At 41.9% G+C, this 20,639-nt stretch overlaps 1 protein-coding gene across 3 annotated transcripts in view; it reads left to right on the plus strand.

The window, feature by feature from the left end:
- The window catches only part of cep192 (centrosomal protein 192), a 239,969-nt gene that overhangs the window by 141,528 nt on the left and 77,802 nt on the right, over positions 1 to 20,639 (plus strand). For all 3 annotated transcript variants that reach the window (XM_068031195.1, XM_068031194.1, XM_068031193.1), the window contains exons 27-29: positions 103 to 195; positions 7,439 to 7,554; positions 18,700 to 18,882. In XM_068031195.1, coding sequence (XP_067887296.1) covers positions 103 to 195; positions 7,439 to 7,554; positions 18,700 to 18,882 — 392 coding nt within the window. The remainder of the gene's footprint in view (positions 1 to 102; positions 196 to 7,438; positions 7,555 to 18,699; positions 18,883 to 20,639) is intronic.

The raw sequence follows: 20,639 nt of genomic DNA on the forward strand, positions 1-20,639 counted from the left end.
CCATGTTAACATTTTCTAAAAGTACTGTAACTAAAGACAAGTGCCTTCTGTTAATGCAACCTGTTGCATGTGCCCTAAGGTTTTCATTGTTTTTACGTTTAGACTCTCGTAATGTGTACTAAGCCTGGTATGACAGCTAAACAAATCCTACCTCTAAAAAATGCAGGAAATATTGCTGCACAGCTCAAGATTCAGGTGAGTTAGCAGTCACCTTGCAAAACTACTTCATGAATCCCTTTACAGATGTCATTCACACCACTTTTCTCTAAGTTTTGTTTTATGTAACCTTATGTAGTGCTCTGAAGTCCTCTATAATCATCTAAGCAGCAAATAAGGTGGCAAAAAGTAAGAGGACAGCTGTTTGTTACTTCGGTTTCCAAATATCATGCTGACCTCACTTCAAAAAAAAATGCATTGCCATTGCATGTGTGACATTAAGCTTGCATTTAATTTGTTTTCTGGATGTTGACGATGCTGCCCAACTTTGTATTTATTGTACATCCGTAGTTAGATTGAGATGGTGGTGGGACTTCTTAATGACTGCAGTCCTTCTGGTACTAAATGTCCTGTGATGGTCTCAGATCAGGAATTCCAGGTTGTTGGCACAGAAAAATGAAGGAACAACAATAAATGTGCAAATCAGGATAGTGTGCAACTTAGGAAAGAAATTGACGATGATAGTGTTCTTGCAATATTACTGCTCTTGCCTTTCTCGGGGGGTAAAGATTGCTCAGTAGTAAGATGCTGCTGTGAATCCTGTTAGAGCCAGAGTGCACCAGTGATGGTGCGGGTTAGATTGGCATCTAGTAGTGGGGGTGAAAGGGGTGTTGTGGGCTGCGTTAATCGAGCAAACTGCTCTAGCCCGTATGGTGGTGAGTTTGAGTGTTTTTGAGTCTGTACCCATTCAGACGAGTAGTGGGTATTCAGCTGCTCAAATTAATGCTCTATGCTGCTTTTTCAACTAGAAGCTAATTTTCCTGGTTCTGTGGCTAGTCTGAATTTGCAACTCTATTGCAGTCAATGGGGCCAATATAGTGATGATGCTGGCACACGATTGACACTAAGGGAATTGCCGTAGCCACTGTTGATTGAGATGAAAAATTAATGCTTTTGGTTAAAAGAGAATAGAATATACTTCTTGCAAATAAAAATACTTCAAGAAAAATTACTTCCCATATTTTGCCCTACAACTATTTCTCTGTCAAATTCTTTATGGAACTTCTAAGCAATTTCGATCCTGTCACCAGTGGAACTAAATCTGTGGCAGAAGGTTATTATATTACATAGGATTAAATTTGAAACCATCATCCCTTTTCAACTTTAAGAATGAGACAATGTCAAACAACAATGCATGCTGTGATGTTTTGGAATTTGAATATATGTAGTACTTTTACTGCAAAGTATCCTTTTTGTACTTGCCTATGCCACACCCTTAAATGAAAAATGTTGGCGTTTCTCTTTAAGTTCGTGCCTTGTGCTTTTTGTATACCTATAATGTTGTTTCATTTGCTTTGTGCTACAATTTTTGCATTTTCTCTACCTGTTGAATTGATCTCAGCTATTGGCCTAGTCCCTAATTGGCTGCTTCGCAAGCAACTTCGATCCTTATTAGAATCATATAATTTTGTAGCACAGCAGGAGGCAACTTGCCTGTGTCAACTCTTTGATTTCTACTTCTGGATGCTAATTAGGGGTACAAACATTAACCTGTGTTGTGATGGTGCTTCTATATTTTTATAAGTTTTTTTTGAGGCCTCTTATTTTAGATTTTGAGTATTGCTGAAAATAGAGATATTTTGTCGAAAAAATGTCTCAATTTTCAGCAATACTCTGCACTACCAAATGACTTTTATTTTAGAATTATGGACATTGTTTTAATTGGGAAAACTGAAAAGGATTCCATGATTTTTTTCCACTGGGGTCTTTGAAAGGACACTGAGAGGTCTTGTTTAGAAACAGCATTTACTAGAAGTCACCTGTCTTCAGGTAGATACCCAGCATGGGCTTTTGGACTTGGGGAGATGTTTACTGAGAAGTGACATTTCAAGATTTATAGGGGTCAGGAGGCTTGACTCTTGAGATATTGTTTCTAATTTCACTTTGGGCAGTATGTTGGGGTATGAACTGTTTTGAAGGCAGTTGGAGAAAACTAGCCAAGAGAGCAGCCACTATCAGCACCCTCTTGCATCTTTTTGAGAACTTCCTGAGAATCTAGTGTAAGAAATAGAGAAACTGACGCTGCATTTCTCCTGGAAAGCCTGCCAAATTCAACCTCACCTGAAAAGAACTGTTCTAGAAAGATCCCAGTGACAGCCGTCTATGCGAATTTGGGATGTCAAACCACAAAGGGACAGCTGACATCTTTCCATTTCTTTTTTTTTTCCTTCGAGAATTAGCATGTATTTGGCCAAAGTTTTCTGTTTTGTAACAGAGCTCGAAAGAGAAAATCTCTTTTTCCGGTTATTGTGTGTGTAAGGTAAAAGGGAACTTACAGATTTCACTTGGTGCTTTGCTTCGTTACTGGTTATGTCGTGTTTTATAATAAACTGATTTTGTTTATTAAAGAAACCTGGTTGGTGTATTTTATTCTGGGATTAAGAGTAGAGTCTGTGATTGACCGTATCGTAAACTAGGTAAACATTTAAATATATGTTGTGACCTGTGGAGAAGTGGAACTAGCAAAGACAGTGCTCCCTTCACCCACCTCAGTCATAACATATAATTGGGACTCTGCAAGATAACCCGACGACATGCAGTTGTAAGTGGGGTAATAATAGAACAGATGAGAAAAGTTTTTTTTAAAAAAACAGGTTTCTTGTGCAATTAAGTCTACCCTATCAAAATGTCTTGGTTAGTTGCTATGACCTTTCTGAGAAAGGAGGTTGTATCCCTGAGTAATTTAACCAAGGTTAGACTAAAAGATTTGGCCGACCTGTTGGCATTAGTAGAAAGTTCCAACAGCCAGACAGCGGAAATCGCTCATGATTACAAGCTTTTTCTGTCACTCTCAGAAACCCAAGAAGGATAGAATGTGGGAGGGTGAAAGGAAGGCAAGTAGTCAGGAACAAGAAGGGACAGCTGGGAACGCCCCAGGATGATCTCCTCAGGCCAGAAAGGAAGATGCTGAGGGTGGAGGTGAGGTCCGCAAGCCTAAGTGTTAACATTGCCACAACGTGGGACACCTTCGTGCAGAATGCTGGAGGTTGTAGGGTAAACCCATGGGACTTATTATGGTAAACAAGGCCAATGAAGATGAAAGGCCCTGACCGAAAGTACAACAGATCAGGCTGTAGCTCTGACTGCATTTGTTAGTCCATGTAAAAACAAAAAGCTGAGAGTGCGGGTGATGTGAACAAGATACCTGAGAGTGAGGGCGTTCTTGTCAGAAGGAAAAGTAACTCATTATCCCTCAAGTGAGGCAGGTAAACCTGTAGTTATATTTAGGGATACAGGAGCAACCCAAACTCTCCTGCTGGGCAATGGCGTAACTTTTCCACCAGCGAGCACACTGAATGCCAGGGTTTTAGTGAATGGTATTGGTGGGGAGTATAAACCCATACCTTTGTATCAGGTGTACCTAGAGTGTGACCTAATGTTTGGAATGGAAACTGTAGGAGTTGTCCATAGTTTTCCTGTAGACGGAGTTGACCTATTCCTGGCAAGTGTTTTGGCTGCAGCGAAGGTGGTAGCTTCTCCAGGGGTCACAGAAAAACCAAGTGAAGTTAGAGACAACAGTTGCAGGAAAAGGTTCCAAAAATTTTTCCTTTCATGTATAGTGAACCAAGCAATGGCTAAACAAATTCCATTGTCGGCGGTAAAGTTGGCACCACTGTCAGATAGTGGAATATTTGAAACTTGCTTTGGGGATTTGGATAATCCGAAGGAAATGTTCAAGTCCTCTCTAATCAAGCCTTAGCAAGCCATTCCAGAGTTTAAGTGGCACAGTCTGCTCGAACTGAAGCTGAGGCAAAGGGAGTTAAAAATGGGATTCTGATGAAGTGGAGACCTCCTCACAGACCTGCGGACTAAGAATGGACAATTGTTCACCAGATAGTGGTACGGTTCCGAGTATTGCTGGGAAATATTAAGAATAGCACATGAAATTCCTATAGCCGGACATGTGGGGATCTGGAAGACCCAATCATGTATAAGGTGACATTTTTGCAGGCATTTCCAAGGACATGGTGCAGTTTTGTAAAATGTGCCAGATTGTGGGAAAACCGCAACCTGCCATAACACCGGCACCTCTAATTCCCATACCAGTTTTTGGGGAACCTTTTAGTAGGGTGTTGGTAGACTGCATAGGACTTTTACCGAAAACAGAAGCAGGGCAAGGCTTCTCATAACCTGGAGAATTGCGAGTGGACTTTGAATCAGAGGACTTCAGGCAACCTTGGACATTTCCACAGTGGAAGATTCCACGTCGTCGGGAACATAAATCTGCAAGGACTTTGCTGTGGCTCTGTGGTTATTTCTATTTTTAGATATTGGTTTATCTTAGTAATAATGAAGTTTTTTTAGTTCTTCTGAGAAACAGTTAATTTGTTATCTAAAGATACTTGGTTTGGTTTGCCTCATTCGGGGATCAATAGATTGTTCAATTTGACTGTGGCTTTCTTTAATTCGGAAAGGTTAAATTGTTATGTTGTGCAGTCTGTGGAGTGACGTGACTGAATTGACAGTGCGTTGCTCCCACCGCAATCAGAATCATATATTTTGATTGGCGGCTTTGTCTTCAGCGGTTGTGTCGTAACAATAAACAGAAAGGTTAATGCAGTAACAAAGGCAGACTCGTACCCAATTCCTCGCCTGGAAGACTGTATTGACAGTGGGCAGTGCCACGTTTCTTACAAAATAGATTTGTTAAAGGGATACTGGCAGGTTCCTTTGACCCCCTGAGCTAAAGAAATATCTGCCTTTGTCGCACAAGACTGTCTTTTCCAATGCCGAGTGATGCCATTCGTGCTAAAAAATGCCCCAGCCACTTTTCAGAGACTAATGAACCAAGTAGTAGCCTGTGTTACTAACTCTGTTGTTTACCTTGACGGTGTGCTGGTATACAGTAACACTTAGAAGGACCACTTGGAACAGCCAGAAGCTTTGTTTAGAAAATTTCAATGGGTTGATTTAGTGATGAACCTTGCCAAAAGTGAACTTGCAAAAGAAGAGTAACCTACCTCGGGCATATAGTAGGGCAAGGACAAGTATTGCCAAGAACAGCGAAAGTACAAGCATTGGTGGAGTTCGCTACCCCAGGACTAAGCGAGAAACCTTGAGCGTTTTGGGATGTGTGGTTTCTACCACAAGTTTGTACCAAATTTTAGTATGATAGCTGCTCTACTGACAGATTGGCTACAAAAAAAGAAAACCAAGCTAGTGTTCAGGGGAGTACTAAGCATCTTTTGAGAGGCTGAATGGCATTTTGATTAATGAACCAGTGTTGGCTGGTCTAAATTTCACTAAGCCCGTCAAGGTAGCAATTGACACGAGTGACCTGGGGATTGGTGGAGTCCTGTTACCAGATGATAAATCGGGCATAGAAAGGCCAGTGGGGTACTTTTCCAAAAAGCTAGATGGACAGCAAAAAAGATATTCAAATGTGGAAAAAGAAACCCTAGGCTTATTACTAGCTCTTAAGCATTTTAAGGTTTATGTCCACCGCGAATACAGACACACTCTGGTATATACAGATCATAATCTGCTAGCCTTTGTGGAAAAATTCAAAAACCAGAATGCTAGACTATTCCGATGGAGTTTACTATTACACCCTTATTTAAAGATTATCCACATTGGGGGGGAAAAAATAATGTAATTGCGGATGCTTTGTCTAGGATTTCACTTTGCTTTGAGTTATCTAAGTGCAAAGATGGTACAAAGCAGAACTCTATTCACTACAGCTAAAGAGTGAATCAATGAGTGTGAAAATGTGTTTTAAAATATTTGTCATCTTTTTTTCCCATTCTTAGTAATGGAACACATTTGAAAATGGTGTTTCATTCCTCCAAGAATAGAAGTGTTATGACTGCTTCTATATTTAAGTATTTTTTTGAGGACGCATGTATTTTAGAATTATGGTTTTATTTGGGAAAACTGAAAAGGAGCCATGGATGTGTTTTTTTTTCACTAGGGTTGTTGAACGGACAGAGAGATCTTGTTTGAAAACAACATTTACTGGAAGTCACCTGTCTTTAGATAGATACCCAGGAGGGGCTTTTTGACTTGGGGAGATGTTTACAGAGAAGTGATGGGTTAAGATTTATAGAGGTCAGGAGGCTTGACTCTTGAGATATTATTTTTGGTTTCGCTTTGGACAGTATGTTAGGGTGTGAATTGTTTTGAAGGCAGTTGGAGAAAACCAGCTGAGAGCAGTCACTATCACTACCCTCTTCCATCAACTTCCTGAGTATCAAGTGGAAGAAATAGAGAAACTGATGCTGCATTTCTCCTGAAAAGCCTGCTAGAAACCCCTGTTGTCACATTTCTCCTGGAAAGCCTGCCAAACTGATCTTCAGCGTTGCCTGAGAAGAACTGTTCTAGAACGATAGCAGTGGCAGTCGTCCTCGCATATTTGGGACGTCAAACCAAAAAGAAACACCTGACATCTTGCCGTATCGTCTCTCTTTTTCTTCAAGAATTAGCAAGTATTTGGCCAAAGTGTTTTCTTTTTGTCTTTTTTTGTAACAGAGCTCAAGAGAAAATCTCTCTTTTTCAGTTAACTTTTGTGTGTGTGGGGCTAAGGTAAAAGGGAACTTTCATATTGCACTGTTGATGCTTTGCTTTGTTACTGGTTTTGTCTTGCTTTGTAATAAACTGATAACTTTGTTCTTTATTTAAGAAACCTGATTGGCGTATTTTATTCTGGGATAAAAATGGTCTACGATTGACCATATCACTGAATGAACGGTTATGTATATGTTGCAACCTGTGAAGAAGTGGAACTAGCAAAGACAGTGCACACCTTCCACCTCGGTCGTAATACATGCGTATTTTCAATGCCAGCCAAGTACAAAATAGTACCTGGCTGATTTCAACATTGTGAAGCTTAGCTGGCTTCCCATTATATATTCTGATGATTTTTCTGAAATTTGGTTATGATTGGTAGGTAAATTTTGAATGGAAAACAAAAAATTGGAAATATCTGCTGAACATGTATGGTGAAATCTAGGTTGAATGGAATGATATAGTGTATTTTTCCTATCCGCGAGCTGTTCTCCATGCTCCACAACCTCATTCTTAAGCAGATGGATTGCATTGGTAAGGAATAATTTGCATGCAATTGTTCAACATTGTCTCTTTTTTTTATGCAAATTAAAATTATCTGATCATTCGTAGATCGGGAACTATAAAAATAAATTTATCCACATACTTCAGTCCTGAAAACTTGAACTTGGAAATTTTGATTCTTTATATTTCAATTTCCCCTTAAAATTTATTTTAGACTGCAGAATCAAGCTGTTTTTCCGCAAAGCCAGAAAATCTTTTCATTCGGCCTGGAGAAGAATTGGAAGTTGTGGTTTCATTTACTCCGCAGGATACCCAAAGTGAGATGCAAAGGTATGACATTAACATTAGCCTTTAAGTTTTGCACTATAATTGATCTTCAGTCCCCACTGCATAGTCCGTTGCTCCCCTTCCTTGGACACTTTCTCTGGCTAACCAAGACTATTACTATTTTGCTCAACTTTGAACTTCTAATCTCCTTTCCGTCACCAAGACTGCTTACTTCCAACTGCACAACATCTTGAATCTTTAGCTGATGAACCCCGAAATTGTCTCCTGTCTTGACTACTCTTAGCTGGCTTTTCTTCCTCCATCTTCTGTTAGTTAATGATGCTAACAGCACAATGGAGACGGATGACCCAAGTTCAGGAAACCAGGATGTAGAAGCGGTTTGGGTCAGGATGACAAGAAGTCACTTGTGGGAGTGATGTACAGGCCCGCTAGCAGTAACACACGGTAGGACGAGGTATAAAAGAAATAATGGGAGCTTGTCAGAAAGGTACCGCGATAACCATGGGGGATTTTAACCACATATAGACTGGAAACATCAGATGGCCAAAGGTATCGTAGATGAGTTCACAGAAATTTTCTGGATTCTTTCTTGGAACAGCACGTTCTGGAGCCAACCAGAGAGCAAGCTATACACGACATGGTATTGTGCAACGAGATAGGATTAATTGATGACTTTATCATGAACATGGAAGCAGGAGTAGGCCATTTAGCCTATTGAGCCTACCCCGCCATTCAATACCACCATGGATAATCATCCACTTCATTGCCTTTTTCCCACACTATCCCCTTATGTCATTTGTATTTAGAAATCTGTCAATCTCTGCTTTAAACATAAAAGCAAAATACTGCGGATGCTGGAAATCTGAAATAAAAACAAGAAATGCTGGAACCACTCAGCAGATCTGGCAGCATCTGTGGAAAGAGAAGCAGAGTTAACGCTTCGGGTCAGTGACCCTTCTTCGGAACTGACAAATATTAAAAATGTCACAGGTTATAAGAAAGTGGGGTGGGGCAAGCGATAACAAAGGAGAAGGTGTAGATTGGACAAGGCCCCATAGCTGAGCTCAAAACTGCACACAGTACTCCAGGTGCGGTCTAATCAAGCTTCTGCTCAATTGAAGCAAGACTTCACTACTCTTAGCCTTTATCGCAAGAAGATTTAAGTATAACATGCCATTAGCCTTCTTAATTGCTTGCTGCACCTGCATGTTAGCTTTCAGTGACTTATTGATAAGGACACCCAAGTCCCTTTTGTACATCTAATTTCTAATCTCTTAACATTTAAGAATTACTCTGCACATCTATTCCTCCTACCAAAGTGGATCCCTTGCATTTTTCCACATTTTATTCCATCTGCCACGTTCTTGACCATTCACTGTCTGTCCAAAGCCCTTGAAGCTGCTTTGCATCTTCCTCGCAACACATTTCCACCTAGTTTTGTGTCATCCGCGAACTTGGCAATACAATATTTGGTCTCCACATCCAAATCATTGATATATATTGTGAACAGCTGGGGCCCAAGCACTGGTCCCTGCAGTTCCCCACTAGTCACAGCCTGCCAACACGAGAATGACACTCTGCTTTCTGCCTGTTAACTAATCCTTAATCCATGCCAGTACATTACCTCCTATCCCATGTGTTTAATTTTGCTAACCAATCTCCTTTGGGGAACTTTATCAAAAGCCTTCTGAAAATCCAAGTTTACCACTTCCAATGACACCCCTTTATCAATTCTGTTAGTAACATATTCAAAAAAATTTCCAACAGGTTCGTCAAACATTATTTCCCATTCATAAATCTATGTTGACTATGCCCAATCAGATCATTAGTATCCAAGTGTCAATTTATCACATCCTTTGTAATAGATTCTAGCATTTTCCCAACGACTGATGTAAGGCTAACAGGTCTGTAATTCCCTGTTTTCTCTCTCCCTCCCTTCTTAAATAGTGGGGTGACATTTGCAACCTTCCAATCTGCAGGAACGACTCCAAAATCTGTAGCATTTTAGAAGATGATCAATGCATCCAATATCTCCAGAGCTACCTCTTTCAACACTCTTGGATGTAGAATATCAGGTCCTGGGAACTTAACAACCTTCAGCCCCATTAATTTCTCCAATACAACTTTCTTACTAATACTGATTTCCTTCAAGTCCCGCCTTCACTTTGAGGATACCGTCTATCGTGTTGTGTGGCACTATCACCGTGCTAAATGGGATAGATTTCGAACAGATCTAGCAATGCAAAACTGGGCATCCATGAGGTGCTGTGGGCCATCAGCAGCAACAGAATTGTACTCATCCACAATCTGTAACCTCATGGCCCGGCATATCCCCCACTCTACCATTACCATTCAGCCAGGAAACCAACCCGAGTTCAATAAAGGGTGCAGGAGGGCATGCCAGGAGCAGCACCAGGCATACCTCAAAATGAGGTGTCAACCTGGTGAAGCTACAACCCAGGCCTACTTGCATGTCAAACTGCATAAGCAGCATGCAATAGACAGAGCTAAGCGATCCCATAACCAACGGATCAGATCTAAGCTCTGCAGTCCTGCCACATCCAGTCGTGTATGATGGTGGACAATTAAACGACTAACTAGAGGAGGTGGCTCCACAGATATCCCCATGCTCAATGATGGGGGAGCACAGCACATCAGTGCAAAGGATAAGGCAGAAGCATTTGCAGCAATCTTCAGCCAGAAGTGCCAAGTTGATGATCCATCTCGTCCCCCTCCTGAAGTCCCCAGCATTAGAAATGACTGAAGGCACTGGATACTGCAAAGGCTATGGGTCCTGACTATATTCTGGCAATAGTACTGAAGACCTGTGCTTCAGAACTTGCCGCACCCCTTGCCAAGCTATTCCAGCAGAGCTACAACACTGGCATCTACCCGGCAATGTGGAAAATTGCCCAGGTATGTCCTGTACACAAAGCAGGACAAGTCCAACCTGGCCAATTACTTCGTAACAGCCTTGGTTCAAACATGGACAAAAGAGCTGAACTCAAGAGGTGAGGTGAGAGTGACTGCCCTTGACATTAGGGCAGCATTTGACCGAGTATGGCATCAAGGAGCTCTAGCAAAACTGGAGTCAATGGGAATCGGGGGGAAAACCCTCCGCTGGCTGGAGTCATAACTAGCGTAGAGAAAGATGGTTGTGGTTGTTGGAAGCCAATCATTTGAGCTCCAGGACATCACTGCAGGAGCTCCTCAGGGTAGTGTCCTGGCCCCAACCATCTTTAGCTGCTTCATCAATGACCTTCCTTCAATCATAAGGTCAGAAGTGGGGATATTCGCTGATTGCACAATGTTCACCATTCGCAGCAACTCAAATACTGAAGCAGTCCTTGTAGAAATGCAGCAAGACCTGGACAATATCATGGCTTGGGCTGATAAGTGGCAAGTAACATTTGCGCCAGGCAATTACCATCTCCAACAAGAGAGAATCTAACCATCTCCCCTTGACATTCAATGGCCTTACCATCGCTGAATCTCCCACTATCAAGGTCCTAGGAGCTACCATTGACCAGAAACTGAACTGGAGTAGCCATATAAATACCGTGGTTACAAGAGCAGGTCAGAGTCTAGGAATCCTGCGGCGAGTAACTCACCACCTGATTCCCCAAAGCCTGTCCACCATTTACAAGGCACAAGTCAGGAGTGTGATGGAATACTGTCCACTTGCCTGAATGGGTGCAGCTCCAATAACACACGAGAAGCTCGACACCATCCAGAACAAAGCAGCCTGCTTGATTGGCACGCCATTCACAAACATTCACTTCCTCCACCACCGACGCACAGTGGCGGCAGTGTATACCATCTACAAGATGCACTGCAGCAATGCACCAAGGCTCCTTAGACAGCACCTTCCAAACCCGCGACCTCTGCCATCTCGAAGGACAAGAGCAGCAGATGCATGGGAACATCACCACCTGCAAGTTCCCGTCCAAGTCACACACTATCCTGACTTGGAACTATATCGCTGTTCCTTCACTGTCGCTGGCTCAAAATCCTGGAACTCCCTAACAGCACTGTGGGTGTACCTACCTCACATGGACTGCAGCAGTTCAAGAAGGCAGCTCATCACCACCTTCTGTAGGGCAATTAGGAATGGGCAATAAATGCTGGCAGAGCCAGTGACGCCCACATCCCATGAATGAATTTTTAAAAAAAGAAATATAAAAACAGATCGTAAGAGTTTATATAGATATTTTAAAAAGAAAACAGTTAAAGTGAGTGTTGGTCCTATCAAAAGTGAGTCTGGGGAATTAATAGTGGAAAATAAGGAGATGGCAGATGAATTGTACAGCTATTTTTCATCAGTCTTCACTATAGAGGATACAACTAACATCCCAGAAATAGCTGCAGACCAGGAAATGGAAGGGAGGGAGGAACTCAAAAAAATTACTATCACCAGGGAAGTACTACTGAGCAAATTGTTGAAGCTGGGGGCTGACAAATCCCCGGGTCCTAATGAACTTTATCCTAGGGTCTTAGAAGAAGTGGCGAATTAGATAGTTGATGCGTTGGTTTTAATTTCCCAAATTTCCCTAGACTCTGGCAAGGTTCCATTAGATTGGAAAATCGCCAATGCATCTCCTTTATTCAAAAAGGGAGGGAGACAGAAATCAGGAAACTACAGGCCTGTTGGCTTAACATCTGTCAGAGGGAAAGTGTTAGAAGATATTAAAGATTTTATAGCAGGGCACTTTGAAAAATTCAAGTTAATAAGGCAGAGTCAACATGGTTTTGTGAAAGGGAAATCATGTTTAACCAATTTTTTGGAGTTCTTTGAGGGAGTCGCATGTGCTATGGATAAAGGGGAACGTGTGAATATACTGTACTTAACTTACCAAATGCCTTCTGGATATCTAACACATCAAAGTTTATTGAGGAAAATAAAAGCTTATGGTGTAGGAGGTAACATATTGGCATGGATAGAAGATTGGCAAGCTAACAGGAAATGGAGAATAAGCATAAATGGGTCAGTTTCTGGTTGGCAACATGTAACAAGTGGTGTGCCATAAGGATCATTGCGCCTCAATTTTTTTTTACAAATTTTATATAAATGACTTGGGTGAAGAGACTGAAGGTATGGTTGCTAAATTTGCTGATGACGCAAAGGTAGGAAGTTGTGAAGAAGACATGAGGCTACAAAGGGATATAGATAAGTTAAGTGAGTGGGCAAAGATCTGGCAAATGGAGTATAATGTGGTAAAATGTGAAATTGTCCATTTTGGCAGGAATAATTAAGGAGCATATTATCTAAATGGTGAGAGATTGCAGTTCTCTGAGATGCAGAAGGATCTGGGTGTCCGAGTGATGAATCACAGAAGGTTAATATGCAGGTTCAGCACGTAATTCAGAAAGCCAATAGAATATTCTCGTTTATTGCAAGGGGAATTTAATACAAAAGCATGGAGGTTGGTGAGACCACATCTGGAGTACTGTGTGCAGTATTGGTCTCCTTACTTAAGGAAGGATGTAAATGCATTAAAAGCAGAGCAGTTCAGAGAAGGCTTACCATACTAATACCTGGAATGGGCAGGTTATCTTATGTGGAAAGGTTGGACAGGCTCGTCTTTGCTTGTATCCGCTGGAATTTAGAAGAGTAAGAGGCGACTTGATTGTAACATGTAAGATCCTGAGGGATCTTGACAGGGTGGATGTGGAAAGGATCTTTCTCCTTGTGGGTGAATCTAGAATTTGGGGTCACCATTTGAAAATAAGGGGTTGCCCATTTAAGACACATGAGAAATTTTTTCTCAGAGTCGTGAGTCTTTGGAACCCTCTTCCATAAAAGACAGTGGAAGCAGAGTCTTTGAATATTTTTAAGGCTGATGTAGATAAATTCTTGATGAGCAAGGGGGTGAAAGGTTATTGGTGGTAGGTGGGAATGTGGCGTGGAGGTTACAATCAGACCAGCCATGAACTTGTCGAATGGCAGAGCAGGCTCGAGGGTCCGAGTGGCTGCATTCTGCTCCTAATTCGTATGTTCTGTCAACTCTTACTTGTGCAAAACTGTTCCACACATTATGTTCTGCAGCAAGTCGCGCTCTGCTGTCATTCCTGTCCTCACTGACCTACTTTGGCTCCTGTGTACAACTCATTTAAAATTCTTGCCTTCATCTTAAAATCTCTTCACTGTCATGCAGCCTTCAACCACCTGAGTCGTGCTTTCAGGAATTGCCTAACGAAATATCTTTGGCCCTCTCCTTCACTTTCCACTTGCAAAACCATCAAACCTATCTGTTAAACAAATCTGTTGGTCACCCCTCCGAACCTCTCATTTCTTGGCACAGCATCTCTTTGACTTATTGCCGTCTGTGAAGTACCTTGGGATGTTCCTTGTGCCAAAGACACTGCCTTAAAATTTCTATGATTCTATACACAGAAGGAGACCACTTGACCCATCGTGTCTATGCTGGCTGAAAAATGACCCACATATTCTAATCCCACCTTCCAGCATTTGGTCCCTAGCCCTGCAGATTACAGCACTTGAGGTGCATATCCACACTCCTTTTGAATGAGTTGAGGGTTTCTGCCTCAACTACCCTTTCAGGCAGTGAGTTCCAGACCCCCACCACCCTCTGGGTGAAAAGGTTTTTCCTCATCTCCCCTCTAATCTTTCTACCAATCACTTTAAATCTATGTCCTCTCGTCACTGACCTCTCCGCTAAGGTGAATAGACCCTTCACTTCCACTCTGTCCAGGCCCCTCGCAATTTTGTACATCTCAATTAAATCTCCCCTCAGCCTTCGCTGTTCCAAGGAGAACAACCCCAGCCTATCCAATCTTTCCTCATAGCTGCATTTTTCCAGTCCTGGCAACATCCTCGTAAACGTCCTCTGTACTGTCTCTAGTGCAATTATATCCTTTCTGTAATGAGCTGTCCTGAACTGCATACAGTGCTCAAGTTGTGGCCTAACCAATAAGTTGTACAGTTCCAGCATAACCTCCCTGCTCTTCTATTCTAAATCTCAGCTAATAAAGGAAAGGTTTCCATATGCCTTCTTCGCCACCTCATCCACCTGTCCTGCGACCTTCAGGGATCTGTGGACATTCACTCCAAGGTCCCTCGCTTCCTCTATGCTTCTCAGTATTTTCCCATTTATCGTGTATTCCTTTGCCTTGTTTGACCTCACACTTCTCCAGGTTGAATTCCATTTTCCACTTTTCTGCCCATCTGACCAGACCATCAATATCTTCCTGCAGCCTACAGCTATCCTCTTCACTATCTACCACACGGCCAATCTTTGTGTCCTCTGCAGAACTCTTGATCGTGCCCCCTACATTTAAGTCCAAATCATTAATGTATACCACAAAATGCAGGGGACCCAGTACTGAGCCCTGCAGAATGCCACTGGAAGCAGCCCTCCAGTCACTAAAACACCAGTCAACAATTACACTTTGTTTCCTGCCACTGAGCCAATTTTGTGTCCACCTTCCTGCATTTCTCTGGATCCCATAGGATTTTATTTTTTTAACGAGTCTGCCATGTGGGACCTTGTCAAAAGCCTTGCTAAAATCCATGTAGACCACATCAAGTGCACTACCCTCATCTATCTTCCTTGCTACTACAAAAAATTTGATCAAGTTGGTCAAACAAGATCTTCCCTTAACAAATCCATGCTGAATATCCTTGTTTTAACCTGTGCTTTCTTAGAGACAGTTTATTCTGTCTCTAAGAATTGATTCCAATAATTTGCCCACTACTGAGGTAGGCTGACTGGCCTGTAATTATTTGGTCTCCTTTGCTCCCTTTTTAAACGGAGGTACAACGCAAGTAGTTCTCCAATCCTCCAGCACCACACCTGTATCCACTGAGGACTGGAAAATGATGGTCAGACCTTCTGCTATTTCCTCTCTTGCTTCTTTCAACAGCCTAGGGTATGTTTCATCTGGCCCTGGTGATTTATCAACTTTCAAGGATGCTAATCCCATTAATACTTCCCCTCCCTATGTTTATCACATCTAATACTTCACACTCCTCTTCCTCAACTACAACATCTGCATCGCTACCCTCTTTTGTGAAGACAGACACAAAGTATTCATTAAGAACCATACCAACATCTTCCGTCCCTACACATAGGTTACCTTTTTGGTCTTTTATGGGCCCTCCTCTCTCTCTGTAGTTAACCTCTTACTCTTAATGTATTGATCAAACATCTTTGGGTTCACCTTGATTTTGCTTGCCAATAATCTTTCATGCACTCTTTACTCTCTCAATTTCCTTTTTGATTTCACCCCTCTACTTTCTGTACTGGCTTTCTGTGGTATTGAGTTCTCAGTGTTGGACGAAGCTTACTTTTTCTGCCTCATCTTCCCCTGTAAGCTCCTTGACATCCATGGGGCTCTAGATTTGGCTGTCTCACCCTTTTTCTTTTGAGGGAACATGTTTGCTCTGAACCGTTTGAATGCTTCCCACTGTTCTGACACTGATTTACCTTCAAGTAGCTGGTTCCAGTCCACTTTCGCTAAATCACTCCTCAGTTTAGTAAAATTGGCCTTGCTCCAATTGAGAACTGTAACTCCTGTTCCATTTCAGTCCTTTTCCATTATTAAGTTAAAACTGACTGAATTATAATCCCTACCACCAAAATGTTCTCCCACTGCCACCCCTTCCACCTGCCCATCTTCATTTCCTAAAACTATGTCTAAAACTGCACCCTCTCTGGTTGGGCTTGCTACATACTGGCCAAAAAGGTTCTCCTGAATGCACCTCAAGAATTCTGCTCCCTCAATTCCTTTTACACTAAAACTATCTCAGTTAAAATCCCCTACTATTACTGCCCTATTCTTGCATTTCTCAGAGATTTGTCTACATATCTACTCTTCTATCTCCCTCTGACTATTTGGGCGTCTATAGTACGCTCCCAGCAGTGTGATTACCCCTTTTATGTTCCTTCGCTCAATCCATATGGCCTCAATTGCCACTCCCCCTCCCTATTGTGTCTGAAAACCCTGAAACCAGGAATGGAGAAGTGGCTCCGTATTCAGAACTGAATACCTGTTGGAGAGAGTGATACACTCGGGGATCTCCTGCACTACCTACCTGCTTTTTGCCTGTCTGGTGGTCACCCATTCCCTGTCCCTGCATACTCTTCAGCTGTGGGGTGACCACATCTATAAACATGCTATCCACATAGCTCCCATCCTCATGAACGCATCACAGTGTCACCAGCTGCCGCAATTGACTACACTTCCTACACAAATGGTTCTCCAGGATACAGCAAGTATCCTGGAGCTGCCACATAGCACAGGAGGTGCATGCTCGAGGTTTAAGCACCCCTGCCATTCCTTTATTTATTAGTTGACCCATTGTTACTGCGGAAATTTTTTTTTCCCATTCTACAACACCTTTAGAATTATTAATAAAACCTCACTAGTACTGATAAATCCTACTAAAAATCAATACAGTTCACTAGTAAAAATAAACCTTGCTCAAAAAAATACTCACCAGCTACTTGTTCTAAAGTTGTACTTTTCTTGAATACAGACATGTAGACCTTCCACTGGTAATAGACCTTACCAATGCTAATAAAGCTTGTCAATTCTAATAAACTTTACCACTATTAGTCGTCTTCTTTGGCCTCCTTGTCTCGAGAAACAATGGGTAAGTGCCTGGAGGTGGTCAGTGATTTGTGCAGCAGCGCCTGGAGTGGCTATAAAGGCCAATATTAGAGTGACAGGCTCTTCCACAGGTGCTGCAGAAGAAATTGTTTGTCGGGGCTGTTACACAGTTGGCTCTCCCCTTGCGCTTCTGTCTTTTTTCCTGCCAACTGCTAAGTCTCTTCGACTCGCCACACTTTAGCCCCACCTTTATGGCTGCCACTATTAGTAAACCTTACAAATACTGCTGAACCCTAATAATACTTAATACAGCTCATGTAATTTGTCCGAATTGGAGCAAATACAATCCCTGCTGGTCTCTCTTTCACTTTGTTTTATAAATTATAAAATCCGCTTTAATTTTTAGTTTATATAATACTGAATCGATCAAGTCTTGTCTTGTATTTGATTATATTAATGTTAAAAGTTTCTAACTGATCCTTTGTTCAGGGAATATTGCTACATGTTATCGTTTTGTTTTTGTGTAAACAGCCAAGAATATAAGAAACTGAAGAAAGCCAAATGGCCCCTCGAGCTTGCTCTGCCATTCAATAATATTATGACTGTTCGACCTCAACTCCACTTCCCACCTGATTCCCATAGTATCCAAAAATGTATTAACCTTAGTCTTGAATATACTCATCGACTGAGCACCACAGCACTCTGGGGTAGAGAATTCCAAAGATTGACAACCCTTAGTGAAGGAATGTCTTCTTATCTCAGCCCTAAATGGCCAACCCTTTGTTCTAAGACTATACTCTGTATTTCTAGACTCTACATGGGAAGCAGTCTCTCAGCATCTGCACTCTCCTCATCACTACAATCCTTTGTAGCTGGGTAGGGTAGGGAAGATTTTGGGCTGATTATTTAGATGTACAACTTCGTTACTGTAAATTATTGCATAAGCATAGTTTTTCACCAAATTTTCTGCGAAATTGCATCTGATTTTAACAGCATAAGCTTCATCGCATAACTACGGAAGAAGTGAAACCCACCTAATAAGAACAAAGGCGGCGCAGTGGTTAGCACCGCAGCCTCACAGCTCCAGCGACCCGGGTTCAATTCTGGGTACTGCCTGTGTGGAGTTTGCAAGTTCTCCCTGTGTCTGCGTGGGTTTCCTCCGGGTGCTCCGGTTTCCTCCCACATGCCAAAGACTTGCTGGTTGATAGGTAAATTGGCCATTATAAATTGCCCCTAGTATAGGTAGGTGGTAGGGAAATATAGGGACATGTGGGGATGTGGTAGGAATATGGAATTAGTGTAGGATTAGTATAAATGGGTGGTTGATGGTCGGCACAGACTCGGTGGGCCGAAGGGCCTGTTTCAGTGCTGTATCTCTAAAAACTAAAACTAAAAGTTTATTAAACTTAAGCACAGTAATTTTGATCAAATCTCTCATTTTTTCATTGTGTCTCAGTCTTTCATTTCACTCTACTAAAAAAAAAAAACTTTTCAAAAAAATATTTTAAGGAAATGTCATCTCTTAAATGGGTGAACAAATTGAAACTAGGGAAACCCAGATATTGATGATGGATCTGTCATTTTTCAGGCTAAACAGTGTTCTCTCCTTTCTAGCCATTTGACTATTCTGGTTCAGCCTTTTGGTCCCCAGTATGAAGTTGCTTTAAAAGGATTGCTTGGGAGACCTGAGTCAGTCCAATCCATCTCGTCGTCTTCAAATTCCTCAGTTGATGTACCACCAATTCTGTCGAATAAGCAATTTATGTCGTGGGGAGGAGTTTCCCTTGGAAGGGCAGTGTAAGTACCATTGTCATTGGCGACTAACATTATTCTAAGATGGTACTGATGTTGAATTCCATTATGAATGTGGGACTGATGAAACTTGAATATTTTCACTTTTCATTTACTTTTTTAATAAACTATCAGACTCTCTTTGCAGTCTGTTTCTGTTAATTGAAAGTCATTTCTCGATTGAAAGATTTTAAATTATACAATCGTAGGATGGAGCTGTTTTAATAAAATGGTATAGTAAAACATTACAGATACATAAATAATATAAAACATTCAAGTAATTGATGAAATGCACTTAATTGAAGGTGCAAGGTGCCTAATGCAAAGTTCAGATGTTTGACAAAATACCATATTGTTTGCTTACTGTCAACAGCACGTTTGTCTACAGTGTGTTTTAATGTGGATAAAATCTCCATTGGAACATGGAGCTCAGCTGATTTGGATAAGTAAAAGTGGAGCCAGGCGAGGGCAGTCCCTCTGATCTGGACAGTGGAAGGAGGAACTTTGGAGAAGGGTGATGTGGTCACTATATTGCAGGCTACTGAGAAGTGGTGAAGATAACCTAAGAGATGGAGCAGGCTTGAGGGGCTCTTGTCATTCAATAAGATCATGATTGTGGCCTTAACTTCACTTTCTTGCCTGCCCCCCCACCATAACCCTTGGCTCCCTTGTCGAGCAAAAATGTGTCTAGTTCAGTACATACTGTACTTGGATTTCCAGAAGGCATTTGACAAGGTGCCATATAAATGGTTACTGCACAAAGTAGGAGCTCATCGTGTAGGGGTTAACATATTAGCATAAATAGAAGATCAGCTGGCTAGCAGAAAACAGAGAGTATGTGTGAATGGGCCCTTTGCCAATTGGCAGGATGTGACGAGTGCAGACTGTTATAGATAGGTTGAGTGAGCAAAGGTCTGGCAGTTGGAGTATAATGTAGGAAAATGTGAAGTTGTTCACTTTGGTAGGAAGAATAAAAAAGCAGAGTATTGCTCAAACTGAGAATGACTGCCGAACTCCGAGGTGCAGCGGGATCTAGGTGTTCCAGTGCATGAGTCACAAAAAGTTAGTATGCAGGTACAGCAGGTAATGAAGGAGACTAATGGAATGCTATCCTTTATTACGAGAGGAATTAAAAGTAAGGATGTTGTGCTTAAGTTATCTAGGTCATTGGTGAGACCACATCTTGAATTGTGTGTGCAGTTTTGGTCTCGTTTATTTTTTTTTATTTAGAGATACAGCACTGAAACAGGCCTTTCGGCCCACTGAGTCTGTGCCGACCAACAACCACCCATTTATACTAAACCTACATTAGTCCCATATTCTCTACCACATCCCCACCATTCTCCTACCACCTACCTACACTAGGGGCAATTTACAATGGCCAATTTACCTATCAACCTGCAAGTCTTTGGAGGTGGGAGGAAACCGGAGCACCCGGAGGAAACCCACGCAGACACAGGGAGAACTTGCAAACTCCGCACAGGGAATACCCAGAACTGAACCCAGGTCATTGGAGCTGTGAGGCTGCGGTGCTAACCACTGCGCCACTGTGCCGCCCATTTAAGGAAGGATCTAAATGCGTTGGAGGCGCTTCAGAGGATTGATAGCTGGAATGAGGGGTTGTCTTGTGAGGAAAGGTTGGACAGACTGGGCTTGTATTCACTGGAGTTTAGAAGAGTGAGGGGACACTTGAGTGAAGTTTATAAGATCCTGAATGGTCTTGACAAGTTGGATGTGGAGAGGATGTTTCCAGTTGTGGGTGA

Source organism: Heterodontus francisci, chromosome 5, assembly GCF_036365525.1.
Source record: "Heterodontus francisci isolate sHetFra1 chromosome 5, sHetFra1.hap1, whole genome shotgun sequence".
NCBI classification, from domain to species: domain Eukaryota; kingdom Metazoa; phylum Chordata; class Chondrichthyes; order Heterodontiformes; family Heterodontidae; genus Heterodontus; species Heterodontus francisci.